General features: G+C 35.4%; 1 protein-coding gene across 1 annotated transcript in view; it reads left to right on the forward strand.

Moving 5' to 3' along the window:
* Window positions 1-17746, forward strand: part of UBAP2 (ubiquitin associated protein 2) — a 126945-nt gene that overhangs the window by 68769 nt on the left and 40430 nt on the right. Inside the window, 2 exon segments of the mRNA XM_036739113.1 lie at window positions 10703-10758; window positions 16639-16706. Coding sequence (XP_036595008.1) covers window positions 10703-10758; window positions 16639-16706 — 124 coding nt within the window.

Raw genomic sequence — 17746 nt, forward strand, 5'->3', positions numbered from 1 at the left:
TCATAATTTATTTAAAATGTTTGTGTCATTTTTTTTTTTTTTTTGGAATGCCGGTCTACAGTTTCCCTATTTAAGTGTCAACCATATTTCTATTATAGAAGGAATTCGGTAAGAACCTGGCTTTCCTGTTTTTATAAAAAGTTTATGTAGTATTTGGATTACTTTTTCTTTCAGTTTTTCTTGGAATTCACCCTCAAATCTGTTTGGTCCTTTAAAAACAATTGCTACGTAATTGGACAAAAGCGTTTCTTTTGGTTTTTTTCATTGGTTTTTTTTTTATACTGGAAAATTGTTTTCTGGTCTCTTTTAGTCAGACTGGTTAATGGTGTATCTTACTGTTTTTCCTCCCTTTCAATTTTGTTAATTTTTTGATTTTCAGTTTTTTGGGAGTTTGGTGGGGTGTTGTGTTTTGTGTATCTATGTGTGTGTGTGTGTGTGTGTGTGTGTGTGTGTGTTCGATTGGGTTTTTTCAGTTTGGTTTTCTGTGACCAGTTCCTTTTTCTCTTCTCTTCCTCTTTTTGGTTATTAAAATTGTTTAAAGATTTAAGTTTTCCATTTAGGACTGCTTTGTATATTAAAAGTTTTAATCTTTTGTCATGTTCTTCGATGAAATTTTCTGTTGTTTCTATGATTTGTTCATTGACCACTAAATTTTTTATATTAAGGTATCTGGGCTTTGATTTTTATTCATTTATATAAGGGACATTTATTGAATATAATTTTTGTTGTACTGTTGTCATCAAGGGCGTTTAACATTTTTCAGTTTTTTTAATGCCCTAATATGTAGTCAGGTTTTGTAAATGTACCATGTATGGCTGAGAAATAGGTATATTCCTTTCTTTTTACATTAAGTAATCACTAGAGACTAAGGCTTGTAAAATGTCTTCCAAGTCCTCAACAAGTCTTTCTCACTTGTATTTTAATTTCATTTATCTTGGCCTAAGAGGAATCATTGAGAAGTCCAATTATTATAAATTCTATTTCTTGCTATAAATTGATTGGCTTTTCCTTTAAATGATATGCTTTTGGGTGCATATATATCAGTTCATTATGGTACCTTTAATTACAATTTTAATTAAGTCTACTTTTATTGTTGCCTTTTCCGAAATCATGGTTGCTACTCCTGCTTTTTGCTATTTCATCTCTTTTTCTTGATTGTATTTTATTTTTGTGAAAAGTGCTTTGTAAATGTGTTCATATAGTTCCTGGGGTTTTTTGGCAGGTAGACTCCAAATATTTTGTAATGTCTATAGTAACTTTTAATTAGAATTTCTTGTTCTATCTCTTGCTGTTGGGCTTTATTAGTAATATAGAAATCCCAAGGATTTGTGTGGGTTTATTTTATATCCTGCAACTTTTGCTGAAATTGTTTATTATTTCAAGTAGTTTTTCACTTGATTCTCTAGGATTCTCTAAGTATATCATCATATCATCTGCAAAGAATAATAGCTTAGTTTCTTCTTTGTCTAATCTAGTTCCTTCAATTTCTTTTTCTTTTGTTGCTAAAGCCAGCGTTTCTAGTAGCATATTGAATAACAGTGGTGATGATGGACATCCTTGTTTCAAAAGCCCTCATCTTATTGGAAATGCTTCTAGCTTATCCTCATCACACATAATGCTTGCTGCTGTTTTTAGGTAGATGCTACTTACCATTTTAAGGAAGGCTCCATTTATTCCTGTGCTCTCTAGTGTTTTTAATAGGCATGGCTGTTGTTTTTTCTCAAAAGCCTTTTCTGCATCCATTGAGATAATCATGTGCTTCCTGTTAGTTTTGTTGTTGATATCAATTATGCAGATAGTTTTCATAATATTGGACCAGCCCTGCATTCCTGGTATAAATCCTACCTTATGATAGTGTATTCTCATGATCGTTTGCTATAATCTTTTTGCTAATATTTTATTTAAAATTTTTGCTTCTGTATTTATTAATAAAATTGGTCTATAATTTTCTATCTCTGTTTTGACTTTTCCTGGTTTAGGTATCAGTACCATGTTTGTATCATTAAAAGAACTTGGGAGGACTTCTTTGCCTATTTTCCTCAATAGTCTATAAAGTATGGAAATTAATTGTTCTTTAAATGGTGGATAGAATTCACATATAAATCCATCTGGCCCTGGAAATTTTTTTCCTAGGGAGTTTGTTGATGACTTGTTCAATTTCTTTTTCTGAGATGGAGTTATTTAAGTATTTTACTTCCTCTTCTGTTAATCTGGGCAATTTATATTTTTGTAAATGCCCATCTATTTCACTAAGATTGTCAAACTTATTGGCATACAGTTGGGCAAAATAGTGCCTAATTATTGTTTTAATTTCCTCTTCATTGGTGGTGAATTCACCCTTTTCGTTTTTGATACTGTTTATTTGGTTTTCTTTCTTTTTTAAAATCAAATTAACCAAAAGTTTGTTTATTTTATTTTTTTTTTCGTAAAACCAGCTGTTACTTTTATTTATTAGTTCAATAGTTTTCATAATTTCAATTTTATTAATCTCACCTTTGGTTTTCAGTATTTCTAATTTGGCATTTAATTGGGGATTTTTAATTTGTTCTTTTTCTAGCTTTTTTTTGTTGCATGCCCAATTCATTGATCTCTTTCTATTTTATTTATGTAAGCATTCAGAGATATAAAACTAATCCTAAGAACTGCTTTCACTGCATCCTGTAAGTTTTGCTATGTTGTCTCATTATTGTCATTCTCTTGGATGAAGTTATTGATTGTTTTTATATGATTTGTTGTTTGACCCACTTATTCTTGAGGATTAGATTATTTACTTTCCAATTAATTTTTAGTCTATCTTTCCATGGCCCTTTATTATATATAATTTTTATTGCACCATGGTCTGAAAAGAATGCATTTAATATTTCTGTCATTCTGCACTGGATTGTGAGGTTTTTATGCCCTAGTACATGGTCAGTTTTTGTGTAGGTGCCATGTACCGCTGAGAAAAAGGTATATTCCTTTTCTCCAGAGGTCTACCATATCTAATTTTTGTAAAATTCTATTCACCTCCTTTAACTTCTTTCTTGTATATTTTGAGGTTAGGTTTATCTAGTTTGGAGAGGGGGAGGTTGAGGTCATCCCTTCTTCCCCCCCGCCCCCTCCCACTCTTATAGTTTTGCTATTTCTTCCTGTAACTCCCTTAACTTCTCCAAGAATTTGGATTCTATACCACTTGGTGCATATATGTTTAGTAATGATACTACTTCTTTGTCTATGGTGTCTTTTAGGAGGATATAGTTTCCTTCCTTATCTTTTTTAATTAGGTCTCTTTTTGCTTTTGCTTTGTCTGAGATTAGGATTGCTACCGCTGCTTTTGTTAGTTCAGCTGAAGCATAATATATTTTGCTCCAGCCTTTTACCTTTACCCCATGTTTCCCGATTTCAAATGCATTTCCTGTAAACAACATATTGTAGGATTGTGGTTTTTTACTTTTAGTTTTTAACATTCACTTCCGTAAGATTTTAAGTTTTGAATTTTCTCTTCCCCCCTCCCCAAGTTGGTGTGTAATTTGTTAAAGGTTCTACTTATACATTCATATTAAACATATTTTCACATTAGTCATGATATAAAGAAGACTTAGAACTAATGGGAGGAACCATGAAAAAAAAGAACCAAAACAAAACAACAGAGGAAAAGGAGAACAAATAGTATGCTTCTAGACTCCAAAGTTCTTTTTCTGGATGTGGATAGCATTTTCCATCATGAGTCTTTTGGAGTTGTCTAAAATCCTTGCATTGTTGAGAAGGGCTAAATCTGTCAGTCACTCATCATACAGTGTGGCTATTACTATGTACAATGTTCTCCTGGTTCTGCTCATTTCTCTCTGCATCAGTTCATATAAGTCTTTCCAGGTTTTTCTGAAGTCCTCTTGCTCATCATTTTTTATAGCACAATAGTATTCCATTACATTCATATACCACAACTTATTCAGCCATTCCTCAGTTGGTGGGTATCCCCTCAATTTTCACTTCTTTGCCATTACAAAAAGAGTTGCTATAAATGTTTTTGTACATGTGAGTCCTTTTCTCATTTTTATGATCTCTTTGGGATACAGCCCTAGAAGTGGTATTGCTGGATCAAAGCGTATGCACAATTTTAGTCCTTTGGGCATAGTTCCAAATTGCTCTTCAGAATGGTTGGCTGAATTCACAATTCCACCAACAATGCATTAGTGTTCCAGTTTTCCCACATCTTCTCCAACATTTACCATTTTCCCGTTTTGTCATGTCAGCCGTTCTGATAGATGTGATGTATCTCAGAGTTGTTTTGATTTACATTTCTCTAATCAATAGTGATTTAGAGCATTTTTTCATATGACTATAGAGAACTTTAATTTCTTCCTCTGAAAAGTGCCTGTTCATATCCTTTGACCATTTCTCAATTAGGGAATGACTTGTATTCTTTTAAATTTGACTCAGTTCTCTATATATTTTAGAGATGAGGCATTTATTAGAGAAATTAGTTGTAAAAATTGTTTCCCAGCTTTCTGCTTCCATTTTAATCTTGGTTGTGTTGGTCTTTGTGCCAAAACTTTTCTATTTAATGTAATCAAAATCATCCATTTTGTATTTCATAATGTTCTCTATCTCATTTGGTCATAAATTCTTTTCTTCTCCATAGATCTGACAAGTAAACTATTCGTTGCTGTCCTAATTTACTTGTAGTATCAATCTTTATATCTAAATCACGTACCCATTTTGACTTTATCTTGGTATAGGGTGTAAGATGTTGGTCTGTGCCTAGTTTCTGCCATACTGCTTTCTAATTTTCCCAGCAGTTTTTGTTAAATACTGAGTTCTTATGCCAGATTGCTATAGTCTTGGACAGTGTTGTGTGTTACATGCCTAACCTATTCCACTGATCCACCCCTCTTATTTCTTAGCCAATACCAAGTAGTTTTGATGATTGCTGCTTTATAATACAATTTAAGAACTGGTACAGCTAGGCCAGCTTCCCTTGCACTTCTTTTCATTAATTCCCTTGATATTCTGGGCCTTTTCTTCTTCCAGATGAATTTTGTTAGTGTTTTTTCTAGGTCTATAAAATAATTTTTTGGTAGTTTGATTGGTATGGCACTGAATAAGTAATTTAATTTAGGTTGAGAATAGCTAAGTCATTCACAGTTGATCATCATACAATACTGCATTTACTCTGTATACTGTTTTGCTCACCTTACGTTGTATCAGTTTATGTACAACTTTGCAGGTTTTTCTTATAGCATCGTGCTCTTCATTCTCTCCCCCACCCCCACCCCACCACACTTAATAGTATTTTATTTTCTCCAATTATATGCAAAGGTAGATTTCAGCATTCACTTTTACAAGATTTTGAATTCCAAATTCCCTCCCCCCTTCCCCAAGACAGCATACAATCATATTAAACATATTTCCCCATTAGTCATGTTGTGAAAGAAGAATCAGAAGAAAAGAAAAGCACAAGAAAGAAAAAACAAAACAAAAAAGAGAGAGAGAAAATAGTGTGCTTCAATCTGCATTCAGACTCCATGGTTCTTTCTCTGGATGTGGACTGCAATTGTTTGTCTCTTCTTATAGCACATCACAATCATATATGACATCTTGTTCATCCATTCCCCAGTTGATGGGCATCCTCTCAATTTTCAGTTCTTTGCCACCACAAAAAAGATTTGCTATAAATATTTTTCTACAATGTCTTGTCCCCTTTTCCCCCTGCTTTGGGATGCAGACCCTTGTAGTGGTATTTGTGGTTCAAAGAATCTGTATAGTTTATAGCCTTTTGGACATAGTTCCAAATTCTTCTCCAAAATGATTGCGCTATTTCACAACTCCACCAATAGTGCATTTGTACCCCAATTTTCTCACATCCCCTCCAAGTTTGTCATTTTCCTTTTCTGTCATATTAGCCAAAAGAGCGACAATGTACGTGCAAAGAACAATAACAAAAAAAAATAACAGAAATGGAAGTGGCACAAAAGTACTAGTCTAGGGGCAGCTAGGTGGCACAGTTGAGTAGAGCACCGGCCCTGGAGTCAGGCGGACCCAAGTTCAAATTCAGCCTCAGACACTTGACACATGTACTAGCTGTGTGACCTTGGGCAAGTCACTTAACCCCAATTGCCCTGCCCGCCCCCCCAAAAAAGAAACCAAGAAGTACTAGACTATCTTCTTTCTGTCATCTGCTCCTCAAGGAGGAACATCTCTTTAATTCTTTTGCCCCAGACAGCTAAAGTATTCTGTGGTCTTTACCATTCCCTACTGATATATATAGCTAATAAACATAAAAACAATATATTATTCAAATGTGGCAAACCAAATTTTAGTCCCAGAATCTGTCAAGGGCAAAAAAAAAAAGTTTAGGCAAATTTTATAAATACTGACATAAAAATATCAAATTAGAATTCAAAAAAAATATTTTGTTATATTCTATTAAATAGCATTTATATAAAAGCTTCCTAAGATCCTACAAATTAAAGGGATGGGTTGATATTAGGATCATTAAAATTACACTTATCAATTTATAAATAGTCTTTGATACAATGTAGCATCCGTTTGCAATTTTAAAAAAGTGTTTTTATGCCCCTTAAAGCACTATAGAAATCCTATTATTATTAAACTCCAGGCATATAAAACACTTTTTTAATATAGCCAACTTCATTTGATGCTTTATTACTGCTATTATAATGACAAGGTATGAAAATAAATTATTAGTGATTCACAAATGGCACAATTCGATGTACTTATCAAGAAAAATCTTAACTCATGTCAAAGACTGGCTACTGAAAGGTTAAACATAAATCAACTGTATTTTATAAAATATGAACAAAAAATAGGAAAAGCTTCTAGAAAAAGATTACAGATTTGCAATAAGAAACTATAAAACATCTGAGCACCACTCTAAACAAAGACACACATGAGGCCTTTAAAATTAAAAAAAAAAATAACAGAAATGGAAGTGGCACAAAATATCAAAGTTTTACCCCAAAGAAGAGACACAGAAGAAATCTCTCCCTTGATTCTTTGCAGAGGTTAAGAGGCCAGGGGGGTGGAAAACAGCATATTATCAAGACATTTTTTGATATGCTGGTTACTTTAGCTCAATGTTTTTTCTTGCTGGAATAACTGAAGCAAGCAGAATCAGAGAAACAATACACACAATGACTACAACAATGTACGTGCAAAGAACAATTAATTTTTTTAAATTTTTTTCCACATTGTTGTAGTCATTGTGTGTATTGTTTTTCTGATTCTGCTTGCTTCAGTTATTCCAGTAATTCTCAAAGTGTTTTCTGAGGACCCCTTATGTTGCCAGACCCTTTTAGGGTATCTGAGAGGTCAAAACTGTTCTAATTTCTAAAGTTAAACATTGATAGATATATCCCATATAAACAAAAACTCTCTGGGTGGAGGGATTCTTGGTAATTTTTTAAAAGTGTAAAGGGGTCCTGGGGCCAAAAAGTTTGAGAACAGTGACATAAATACTAAAAATAAAACTATGTTTTTCTATATTCATCATATTAATCTTTTATTCCATCACAGTAGTATTCCATTACGTTCACATACAATTTGTTTGAACATTCCCCAGTTGATAGGTATGTACTTTGTTTCTATTTCTTGGCTAGCACAAATATATGCACAAAAATATGTACGTAATTTTGATTTATACAGGGCTTTTTTTTAGTCATTGACATTCTTGCAATAGTTGCACTGCCATGAAATCTTTTGGATTGGTCATTTAAGCATTCTTTTGTGTAGTTCAAAATTCCTTTCCATGATGGTTGTACCACTTAATAGCTCCAACAGTGCTTTAGTGCACCCATTTTCCCCTAATTCCTCCAGCTTTCACTGTTCCTTTCTTTTGTCATCTCTAAGTGCTTTGTTGTGAAACCTTAGGGTTGTTTTATTTCCACTTCTCTTATTGCTGATTAGTAGCATCATTTTATATGGTTTTTATTAGTTTACAATTTGACCGTCTAAATATCCATTGCATTTTACTTATTTCTGTTAGTTTCATATATATTTTAGATAGCAAATACTTATCAGCGCCACTGGATACAAAATTTTTTTTTTCTAATTGACCTCTTCCCTTTTTATCCTAGTTGCAAAAGAGCTTGTTCGTGTAATAACTGTTATCTAGATTGTCTTCTGTAAATCACTTTTGTCCCTTGCTTGGTTAAGAATTCACCTTTTAACAATATCTGATTTAGTTTTCTAATTTTAAAAAAATTATATGTTCTTTACTCTTCTGTTCAGATTCAAGTCTGTTTTGAATTTAGTGAGGCATAATGGCTTATATCTTTTAATGGATCTTCCTCCAGGTCACACCCACCAACTGGTGACTGTCCTTTGCCATTCTCTTTTCTCCTAAAATTCTAACTCATTTCGTTATCTCATGAACTTTCTTGGATTCAATTGTCTATTGTAGGTGATTCCTAGAAATGTTTTTCCAGCACTTATCTTGTATGTGCTGCTTCCTATTATATATCACTGAAGTTAAACTGAATTTCCCTTCAATATCTAAAAATCAAGCTGTCTAAAACAGAACTCATCATTTTTCCTCCCAAGCCTCCCCATCTTCCCTGTTACTATTCTGAGTACTCTCTCATGCTCCCACTCCTCACTTGCGCTTACCCCACATGTCCAATTTTTTGTCAATTCTTATTGTTACTATGATGACAGCCTCATCAGTACATGTCCCCTTTTCTCTTCTGACACTAACAACCTGGTGCAAGTCCTTTAGCAAAGGACTGAGCATGTTACCCTCCTACTCAGTAAACCCTTTGGCTCCCCGTTACCCCCAAGATCAAATAAAAAATTCCATTTGTCTTTTTAAAGTTCTTTATAACTTGGCACTTTAAGACTTTTCCAATTTTCTTAGACTTTATATTCACTTCCACACTCTGTGTGCCAATGTCACTGGCCTTTCTGCTGTGATTGGCTGTTCTCTGTGCCTGGAAGGTTCTCATTCCTTACCTCCGTCTCCTGGCTCCTTTTAAGACTCACGTTCAAATTCTCCCTTCTACAAGAGGCCTTTCCCATTCCTTGCCATTTTAATAAAGCCTTTCCTTTGAGACGTAGTTGTTTGCTTGTCTCCTTCTTTTGAATTTTCGCTCCTTGAGGTCAGGTTTTTGCCCTCTTTGTATTCCTGGTGTTTAGCCCATGACATCTGGCATGAGATAAATACTTCATAACATATCTTGAACTGGATATCCTTGTAGGTATCTTAAACTCAATATGTCCCATATTGAACTTAGTATCTTTTCCCTCAGCTTTTACCACCTTCCCAACTATATTTCTTTAGGGGGCACCACTATCCTCCTAGTCCCTCAGACTTGCGCTCAATGTCATTCTTCTCACTGTCTTTTACCTCCCATTATCTAATCTGTTGCCCAGGCATATCCATTTTACATAATACTATCTCTTGAATACCCCTATCGCCACATGCCTAGACCATTCCAGTAGTCTGCAGTTGGTCTCCTTGCTGCAGGTCTCCCCACCTCAGTCCATCTTCCACTCAGCTATCAAGTGATCTTCCTGCGTAGGAGGTCTCACCATCTCACTCTAATGCCCAGGAAACTTCAGTGGCTCTCCATCACATAGAGGATGAATTATAAAATCCTTTGGCATTCAAAGCTCTACATATGCTCTCCCCTCCCCCCACCTTTCCAGTCCCACCTTTCCAGTCTTACTATACCTTACTCTACTCTTATGTACCGTGTAATCCAGTGATACTGCCTCTTTGCTGTTCCTCGAACTCTGTCTCTTGGCTCTAGGCATTTTCCTGGCTCTCCCCCTGGACAGAATTCCTGCCTAGGTTTCTCTGAGTTTCTCCCCATTTCTGTCTCCTGGATTCCTTCAAGTTCCAACTTAAATCTCACTTTCTACAGGAAACATTTCTCAATCCTTCTAAATTCTAGTGCCCTCTTTCTGTTTATTATTTCTAATTTTTCCTGTACATATTTTGTATGTGGATAGTTATTTGCATGTTTTCTTTAACATTAGGTTGTGAGTTCCTAGTAGTCAGTGACTATCTTTTGCCTTTCTTTATATACCAGCCCCCAGCACAGTGCCTGGCACATACTAGGTGCTTAGTAAATGCTTATTTACTAGCTAATTTCGATCTGACTTCTTTGTGGTTTCTCCCAGTAATTCTGGTCACATATTGAGATCTTTCCTGTGTAATTTATGTTTTGGGTTTATTGCACTACATTAATGAGTTTAGCGATTAAAAAAAAATCTTGTCTAGTCTGTTCCATTGAGCTACTATTTCAATTTTTTAAAACCTTTCAGAGTTCCACTCAATTTCTCCTCATTTGTGTTTTTTATGCCATGATAACATTCTAGTACATTCGTGTAACATAATGTCCATCAGTTGTTTCTAAATTTTTGCATTTCAAAAAAGGTGTTGCTGTTAATATTTCCTTATAAATTAGTCCTTTCTGCCTTTAACCCATCAATCCTAGTATTTGGTATCTATGAATAATAGTTGGTAACTTTCTTGGTTAAAGCCAATTTTATCCCCAGAATGGTTAGCCCATTTTTCAACCTTGCCAACAGTGTACTTGTATACGCAATGACTCTTTCCCCCCCTGCACAGTAACTATTAAACTGAATTGATGATGACCTAAAACATCCCTTTGCTTCATATGAGATGGAGTTTAGAGTGGAACCATGAGACACCTGAAGTAAAAAGTATACTCTGTACTTACTTTTTTTTTTTTTCCAGCAGGGGCATGGAAGAGCTCTATGGAAGAGTGGACAACAGAAGACTGGAATGAAGATGTAAGTATATGTTGTAGACTGGATAAAATAATCATATTAGTAAGTAAGAGTTGATTAAGTGCCTATTCTATTTTTGTAAGCCACTTTGCTAAGTGGTGAAGATGCACAGAGTTCCTTTTCCCTCTAGAAGGTTTTATTCTATCTGTTGGGGGTGAGGACTATGTAACATTCACATGTACAGATGCGTGCAAAACATACAAGGTCTTCTAATAGAGGAGCATACCGAGCAGGGTGGGCCAAGCTGTGTGTTTGAATTGGATTTTGAACAGAATTTAAGGATTCCAAGTGGCCACGGTGAGCTTAGAGAATTTCTGCTTCCAGACTACTCAGTTTGGCCTTCATACCCTGTTCATCCTGTCTACAGTATGTGTTTTCAGCCCTCTTGCTTAATTACTCACCTTCCCAAAGCATTTGCCACAGCCAAATCTGTCTCCTTACTTGGCTTCCACATGTTTCTGGCATTCAGTTCTCCATACTTTCATTGTTGTTCTTCTTGCCTATCTCCTACCTAGATAACCCCTCATGTATCTTCTCATTTCAAATCCTGTACATCCTCCAAAACTAAGGAGGATGCAGAGTGTTACTTCAAAAGTTGTCTGTGTGTGGAGGCAAAAACTTGGTTCATGTTACCTGTATGATCTTGGACAAGCCATTTCTCTTCCGGGTCTCATTTTCTTTCTCTAAAATAAAGCAGTTAGAGTAGATCATCAGATCTCTTCATCTCCCTTCTTACTCTCAGATTCTGTGTGCCTTCCCACACCATTCCAACCCACACTGATAAGTTCCTCTCTCAATTCATGCAGCATTTTTTGCCTACTTCTCATAGATAAATAATCATGTATGGCTACTTCTTGGCATTTTTTATTCTTTCATTTTTCTGTCTTGCCTCTCATCTTGGATAAGTCATGGTTCTCTTTGTGCCTACCCCTTCCCCCATAGCAACTAATACTATTCCTTGCACATAGTAGAGGCTCAGTAAGTGTGTTCTATTTCATTATAAAGAGGACATCATAAATGGATAGTGTACAGTCCATAAATGGATTGTAAGCTGTGTTATATTTGGGTTAGGTGAAAGAACTACAATTGTTTAGCTTGGATAAAGAAAGTCTGAGAAGAGGATATGATCGGCATCTTAACGATTTAAAGAGCTATCGCCGGGAAGAGGATGTAGACTTTATATATTGGACCCCATACAAATGAACTAAAAGCAGTGGGCATAAGGTACAAAGAGACAGATTTCTGCTTGACTACTAAATAAGTTTCCTTAAAATTAGAGTTTAAAAAAAAATCAAATGGATGGGCTGCTTCTTGGTTGAGTTCAACACACATTTATGTAAGACCTGTTATGTGCCAAGTTCTGTGCTAGGCCCTGAGGATACCAACAGAAAAAAAAATGAATCCCCTGCCCTCAAGGAACTTAGAGTTTGTACAGCAGAAATAGTATGCACACAGATAAGTAAATGCTAACTATTTTGGTAGGTGAAGACTAATAATTAGGGAAATAGGATAAGACCTTGATACAGTGACTTCCATTTTACCTGAAACCTTTAGTCAGTGGCTAGATGACCACTACTTAGTGATCATTTAGAAGGAGTTACTGGTGAGGTATGGGTGTACTAAGTGATATGTCCCTTCCAACTCTCATAATGTCATACTAAAGTTATATAGAAGTGTATCCAAAAAAAAGCAGAATTAGATTTATTGTCTTTTGAATTAGGAGCCAGACACATTTTTCTCTTTACATAGGTATGAAAGAAAAACGAAATATTTTTATTGGATCATTGATTTAGAGCCTTTGAGGTACGATGGTATGAAAATTACTTGGAATCAACAGAAGTTTGAAAAGTTTCCATTTTGGAGCATCATGCACATGTGTTTCTACTGACAGGCTAATTCAGGACATCATCTTTGATGAAATAAAACTAGATTAAGTTGGTTTCCCCTGACAGGCTAATTCAGGACATCATCTTTGATGAAATAAAACTAGATTAAGTTGGTTTCCCCATCTTTTGTTAGTTCTCTGTGAGTTGAGTGCTAGATTTTGGGCCATACACACATTTCATAGTTTTCTTGTGTTGTTTTTAATTCTTTGGCGTTTAAGAATGTCTATTACTCCAAGGAAACATGCAAAAGATAGAGCTCTTTAAATGGCACACTTTGACTAATAGAGTACCTATCTATTGTCTCGGTAAAGAAAAATGCTTATCTTAACCAAGATGATGTAAAGACTGGACTAATGAAGATTCTTCTGATAGAACTCGCCTTTTCATTTAAAACTATACCAAAATGTTAGACTGATGATACACAGGAGGCACTGGAAGCTTGGACTCCAGCCTCTAACAGGTTCACTCTTGATCTAGTCAGACAGGAAAGTGAGCTTCAAAGGGGTTAACAATAAGCTTTATTCTAGTCTAGTTTTCTCTAACACAGTATTGCTGCTAATGGAAGCACCACAAACTCCTACAGTATTCACTAATCACCCTTCTCACAGGGGCTGGCCCAGTCAAGACGGGCACAACTTGTGCATTCAACCCTAAAGGGTTCCCCTAAATCCTTTCATGCCTCAATGTGGGCTGGTTGAGGCAAACACAGATTCCCCTCTCCCAGTCTTTGATGGGGGCCGATCAAGGCGCACAGCATCCCAGCTTGTGCATTCAACCATAAAGGTTCTCCAACTTACTGACCGTTGACCACCTGTTTTATAGGGCATCAGACAAAGAAGGCATATTGCCAGCAATAACCTCACTAGTTTACATCACCTCATCCCTATATCTCACTGCGCAATCGCAGTGGATGTTTACAGTTTCAGCACACATGTTTATGTTATTTATTCTTATATAATGCTGCATAAGTGTGGTGGAGATGTTTTGAACCATGAGCCTGGGAACTCATATCTAATACCTGGGAATGTTATGGCCACGGATCCTGGGAAACTGAGGTTGTTATGACCATGGTTCCTGGGAAACTGAACTCTAAGAAATAATAACAAAAATCCACTTTACACATACTAAAATCTACCTCACTGACACTAAAATTCACCTTACTTACACAAAACTGTTATTAGAAGTTCAGGTGAACCTGTAAAATCTGGGCATGTTCATTAGATAGTAGAATACAATTAGAAAAATATTGCATATTTTTTACTTCTCTTGGGCCTAGAAGTCTTGCCTCCATTAAAGGAATTATGAATTCTGATAAACATATTGCTATATTTTGAAGCCAAAATTTTCTGAAATTATAAAAATTCCCAAAGGAAGATGGCATGCTGTATTATTGTCCTTATACCATGCCTCATTGATTAAGAAATGGACAAAAACATGGTTGACTGATTTATAACTCATTGAGAATTGGTGGGGTATAATGAAGACTAGATTTGGAAAAATGGATTGTTCAAAGCTATCCAATGTGATAAGTGTGCTTTCTTGATAAATTATAGAATCTGTGTTAAAATCTTGTGAACTCAATGCAAAGTTATGTAACAAAGTGATTGCACCAAATGGAACACATTTTGCTTATTAAAAGTTTTTTTAAGTTGTAAAAAAATGTAAGGTTAATTATGTCAGAAAATATACCTTACTTTGTCTTAAGTAATTCTCACAACTGTAGTCATTCTAGACTCCCATTTCACTTTTGAAGAAAAGAGGTGATAACATGCCTTCTGCAACACAAGCAGTGCACCTGAGATTCCAGTTTAGGTCCTCTGGCTCTTTCTTACTGAACTATAAGGAACTAATTTCCTCCACTTGTCATCTTCTCCATTCCCCTGTTTAAACTCAATGGTGCTGGATGGCATGATAGTTTAAAATTATAGTAAAACACTATGACCATATAAGAGCAAGAAGAATTAATTTCACATTTGGAATTTTGGTTAAAATTGCAAAAATTCCAGGCTCCATGTGGCCTTTTTATTTTATTAATTCCTGTCATCATAGACACTACTTTTTGAATCCGACACTGGGATGCCCATTTATGGCTCATATTTTATCTTTTCTGGTAACTTCACACACTCGCATGGCTTCATTGTGCTGTTTCAATCAAATCTGATGTCAGCTTCCTATTGTTCTATCTCTCCCTATGTTCCATTCCTTTTAAACGTATTCCTGTTCATTACTGTGACCCCCAGTTCTTCAAACCCTCAGTAATTTCTAAACTATCATCCTTGCTCTTGCTTCATTTTCCTTCCTACTCATTCTTAACTATAGTTAACCAATCTCAACATACCTTCCTTCCCTGCAGCAGGGCAATCTGTTTACACTTCTTTAATTGGTTCTTTACCTCACAACAGCTGTATTGAGACCTCCCTTCTCTCCTTCACATACCCCACCCTCCATCATACATGTCAGTGGAAGACCTCTCATTACTGTAGAAAATATAGGTCTTCATATCAAAACCCCTTGATACCCTTCCCTTTTACTTCTAAATCTTAAGTGTTGGCCATTCTTCTTGACCATGCCAACCCCTTGTACCCTTGATTTTATCCCTCCTTATCTTTTCTAACATCTTACCCCTGAAATCGTTCTCTCCCTTCCTCTCTAATCTACTTCCCTATGTACTGGCCCAGGGGTCAGGTATATATGCCTTAGGCCCAGGCCTAAGATACCTGCTGCCTTGAGGTCACATGTGGCCTTCTAGGTCCTCGGGGTGTATCTTTTTGACTGAGTCCAAGTTTTACAAAACAAATCCTTTTATCTGTGAAGTTTGGATTCAGTCAAAGGGTTACACTTGAAGACCTAGAGAGCCACATGTGGCTTAGAGGCTGCAGGTTTCCCACCCCTGTACTGGTCTGTTCTCTGCTACCTAAAAATATGACTGTTGGAGAGTCACAGTTTCCCTGCCCTTAAAAAACAAAACACCAATTTAAAAAAAAAAACTGTTTTGAACCTCCCACCCACTTGAAATACTATCCTAGATTTCTTCTGTTCACTTACCAAACTCTTAGAACAATTTGATGAACTCAGTACTCATTGACTCCTCTTCTTACCTGTTTCTCAGTTCCTTCCACTCCAGTTTCTGACCTCTTCACTCAACTGAAACTGATTTCTCTAGTTACCAGTGATTTCATTGTCAAATATCCTCCATTTCTACATTCTTGGTCTCACTGCAGTATTTGACACAAATTACTACCTCCTTTTGGATGCTGTCTCCTAAGTTTTTGAGACCCTGCTTTCTCTTAGATTGCCTCCTGTCATGGTGGGTTTCGGGTCGGGGGGCCCGCTTTATCAATATCCTTTTGCTTAATCTTTATTGATATTCCACTCATCTTTGTATGTCCCCTGATGCTTTGTCCTAGGCCCGGTTCTCTATATCTTCTCTGTTATTTCAATAACTTCAGTTCTTGGCTTTCAGCATATGTGTATCAGAAATACATCCCATATGTACCTTAAATTTAGCCTGTCCAAAACAATTTATTATACTTCTACTGAGAGCATCACTCATAATTCCAGCCTTGGAGCCATTCTCATCCTTCCGTTCTCCTTCCCCCATTTTCCACATACTCAATCTGTTTCTACATTTTGGAGCTTCAATGTCCGTAACATTTCTTTCATTTGTCTTCTTTTTACCCACCCATTTACCACCCTAGGTCCTTATCTCCTCTCACCTGGATTATTGCTTTACCCTCCTAATTGTTTTCCCCTTCTCAAGTCTGTTTCCATCCTTTATACAGCTGCCAAAAGTCATTCTCTGGGGTTCTTTGTTACTTTAGAGATTGAACACAAACTCTTGATATTTAAAGATCTTCACTTTTCCTATAAACTACCACTGGTTGAACTACTATGAGATGGTTACAATATAATAGCTTATGATTGTTGGGAATTTGGTGTGGACATTGCTTTTATGCTCTGCCTGACACCTAGAATTAAGTTTCTCATTTCCACACAGCTTTCTGAAACGAAGGTATTCACCGCTTCTTCTGTTCCAGCTGAAAATCATGTAACACCTGGACAAAGGTAAAATCTTCTATCCTTGACAGCTATTAGAACAAACTTTTCCCATTAGTTAATTTCAAGTTCATATTATATTAGGTTACCTAAATCAGATGTAAGGGGGAGGAAGAAAGATTTCCTTTTTTTATATGGAAATATTTTCAATTCTCAAAAATGACTAAACTTAATTTTTTTTTTCCAGAATGAGATTTCTAATAGTGGTCTTCACACAAATATTGACATCATTTTAAGTATGTTGCCATTTTTGGCAGTAGTTCTCCCTATTTAACTCAAGGGAATAAAAGGGGAAAAGTTTAAGATTGAGCTTTTTGGGAAATAATAACCATTGTCTTTCTATGATTAGAAATCATAGTACACTATATATGTATGTAGTGGAAAGATTAGGTTTAAAAATATGAAACTATATTTTGTTTTTAGCTGAATTAATATCAACTTATTCTAAAGACCATTTATAGATAACGTAAGAGACTCTGAAGTTTTTCAGTTTTGAGATTCTTTGCTTCTGCACACATGAAAGGTTCTGCATTAGAAGTATTAAGTAAGATAATTTTAATAATATTGACAACTCTTACTGCATTAATCATAAAAGAGTAACAAGCTATATAGTACTCTGCTCAGCAAAATAACTTTGTTTTAGAGCTAATTTTAGTTAAATATAATAGGAAGAAAGATGAAATCCTAAGAGTGTAGTAGTAATAATTACATTTTGAAATTGAGCTTTTTTAGTTTTGACTGATTTAACCTAAATATTCAATTAACTGCAGTTTATTGTATTATCATTTAAGTCCTGAATTATGGCTTATAACTGAACTCCTTTTCCCTTCTAGAGTTCCTAGAGTCTCTCTTCCTTATAATTTTGGTCCTTATATAAGGTTAAAGTCTAGTGAGAATTGGTTTGAAAATGTGTCATACACATTTAAAATAGTAAAGTCTCTGAAATTAGCAAGAACTAAATTCCAAATGTCTTCCCAATTTTCCATCTCTTTTCTTAGAATTCACTAAATGTAATGTAAAGTAAATTCAAATGTATCCTATGCTCAGAA

Source organism: Trichosurus vulpecula, chromosome 1 (assembly GCF_011100635.1).
Source record: "Trichosurus vulpecula isolate mTriVul1 chromosome 1, mTriVul1.pri, whole genome shotgun sequence".
Lineage (NCBI taxonomy): Eukaryota > Metazoa > Chordata > Mammalia > Diprotodontia > Phalangeridae > Trichosurus > Trichosurus vulpecula.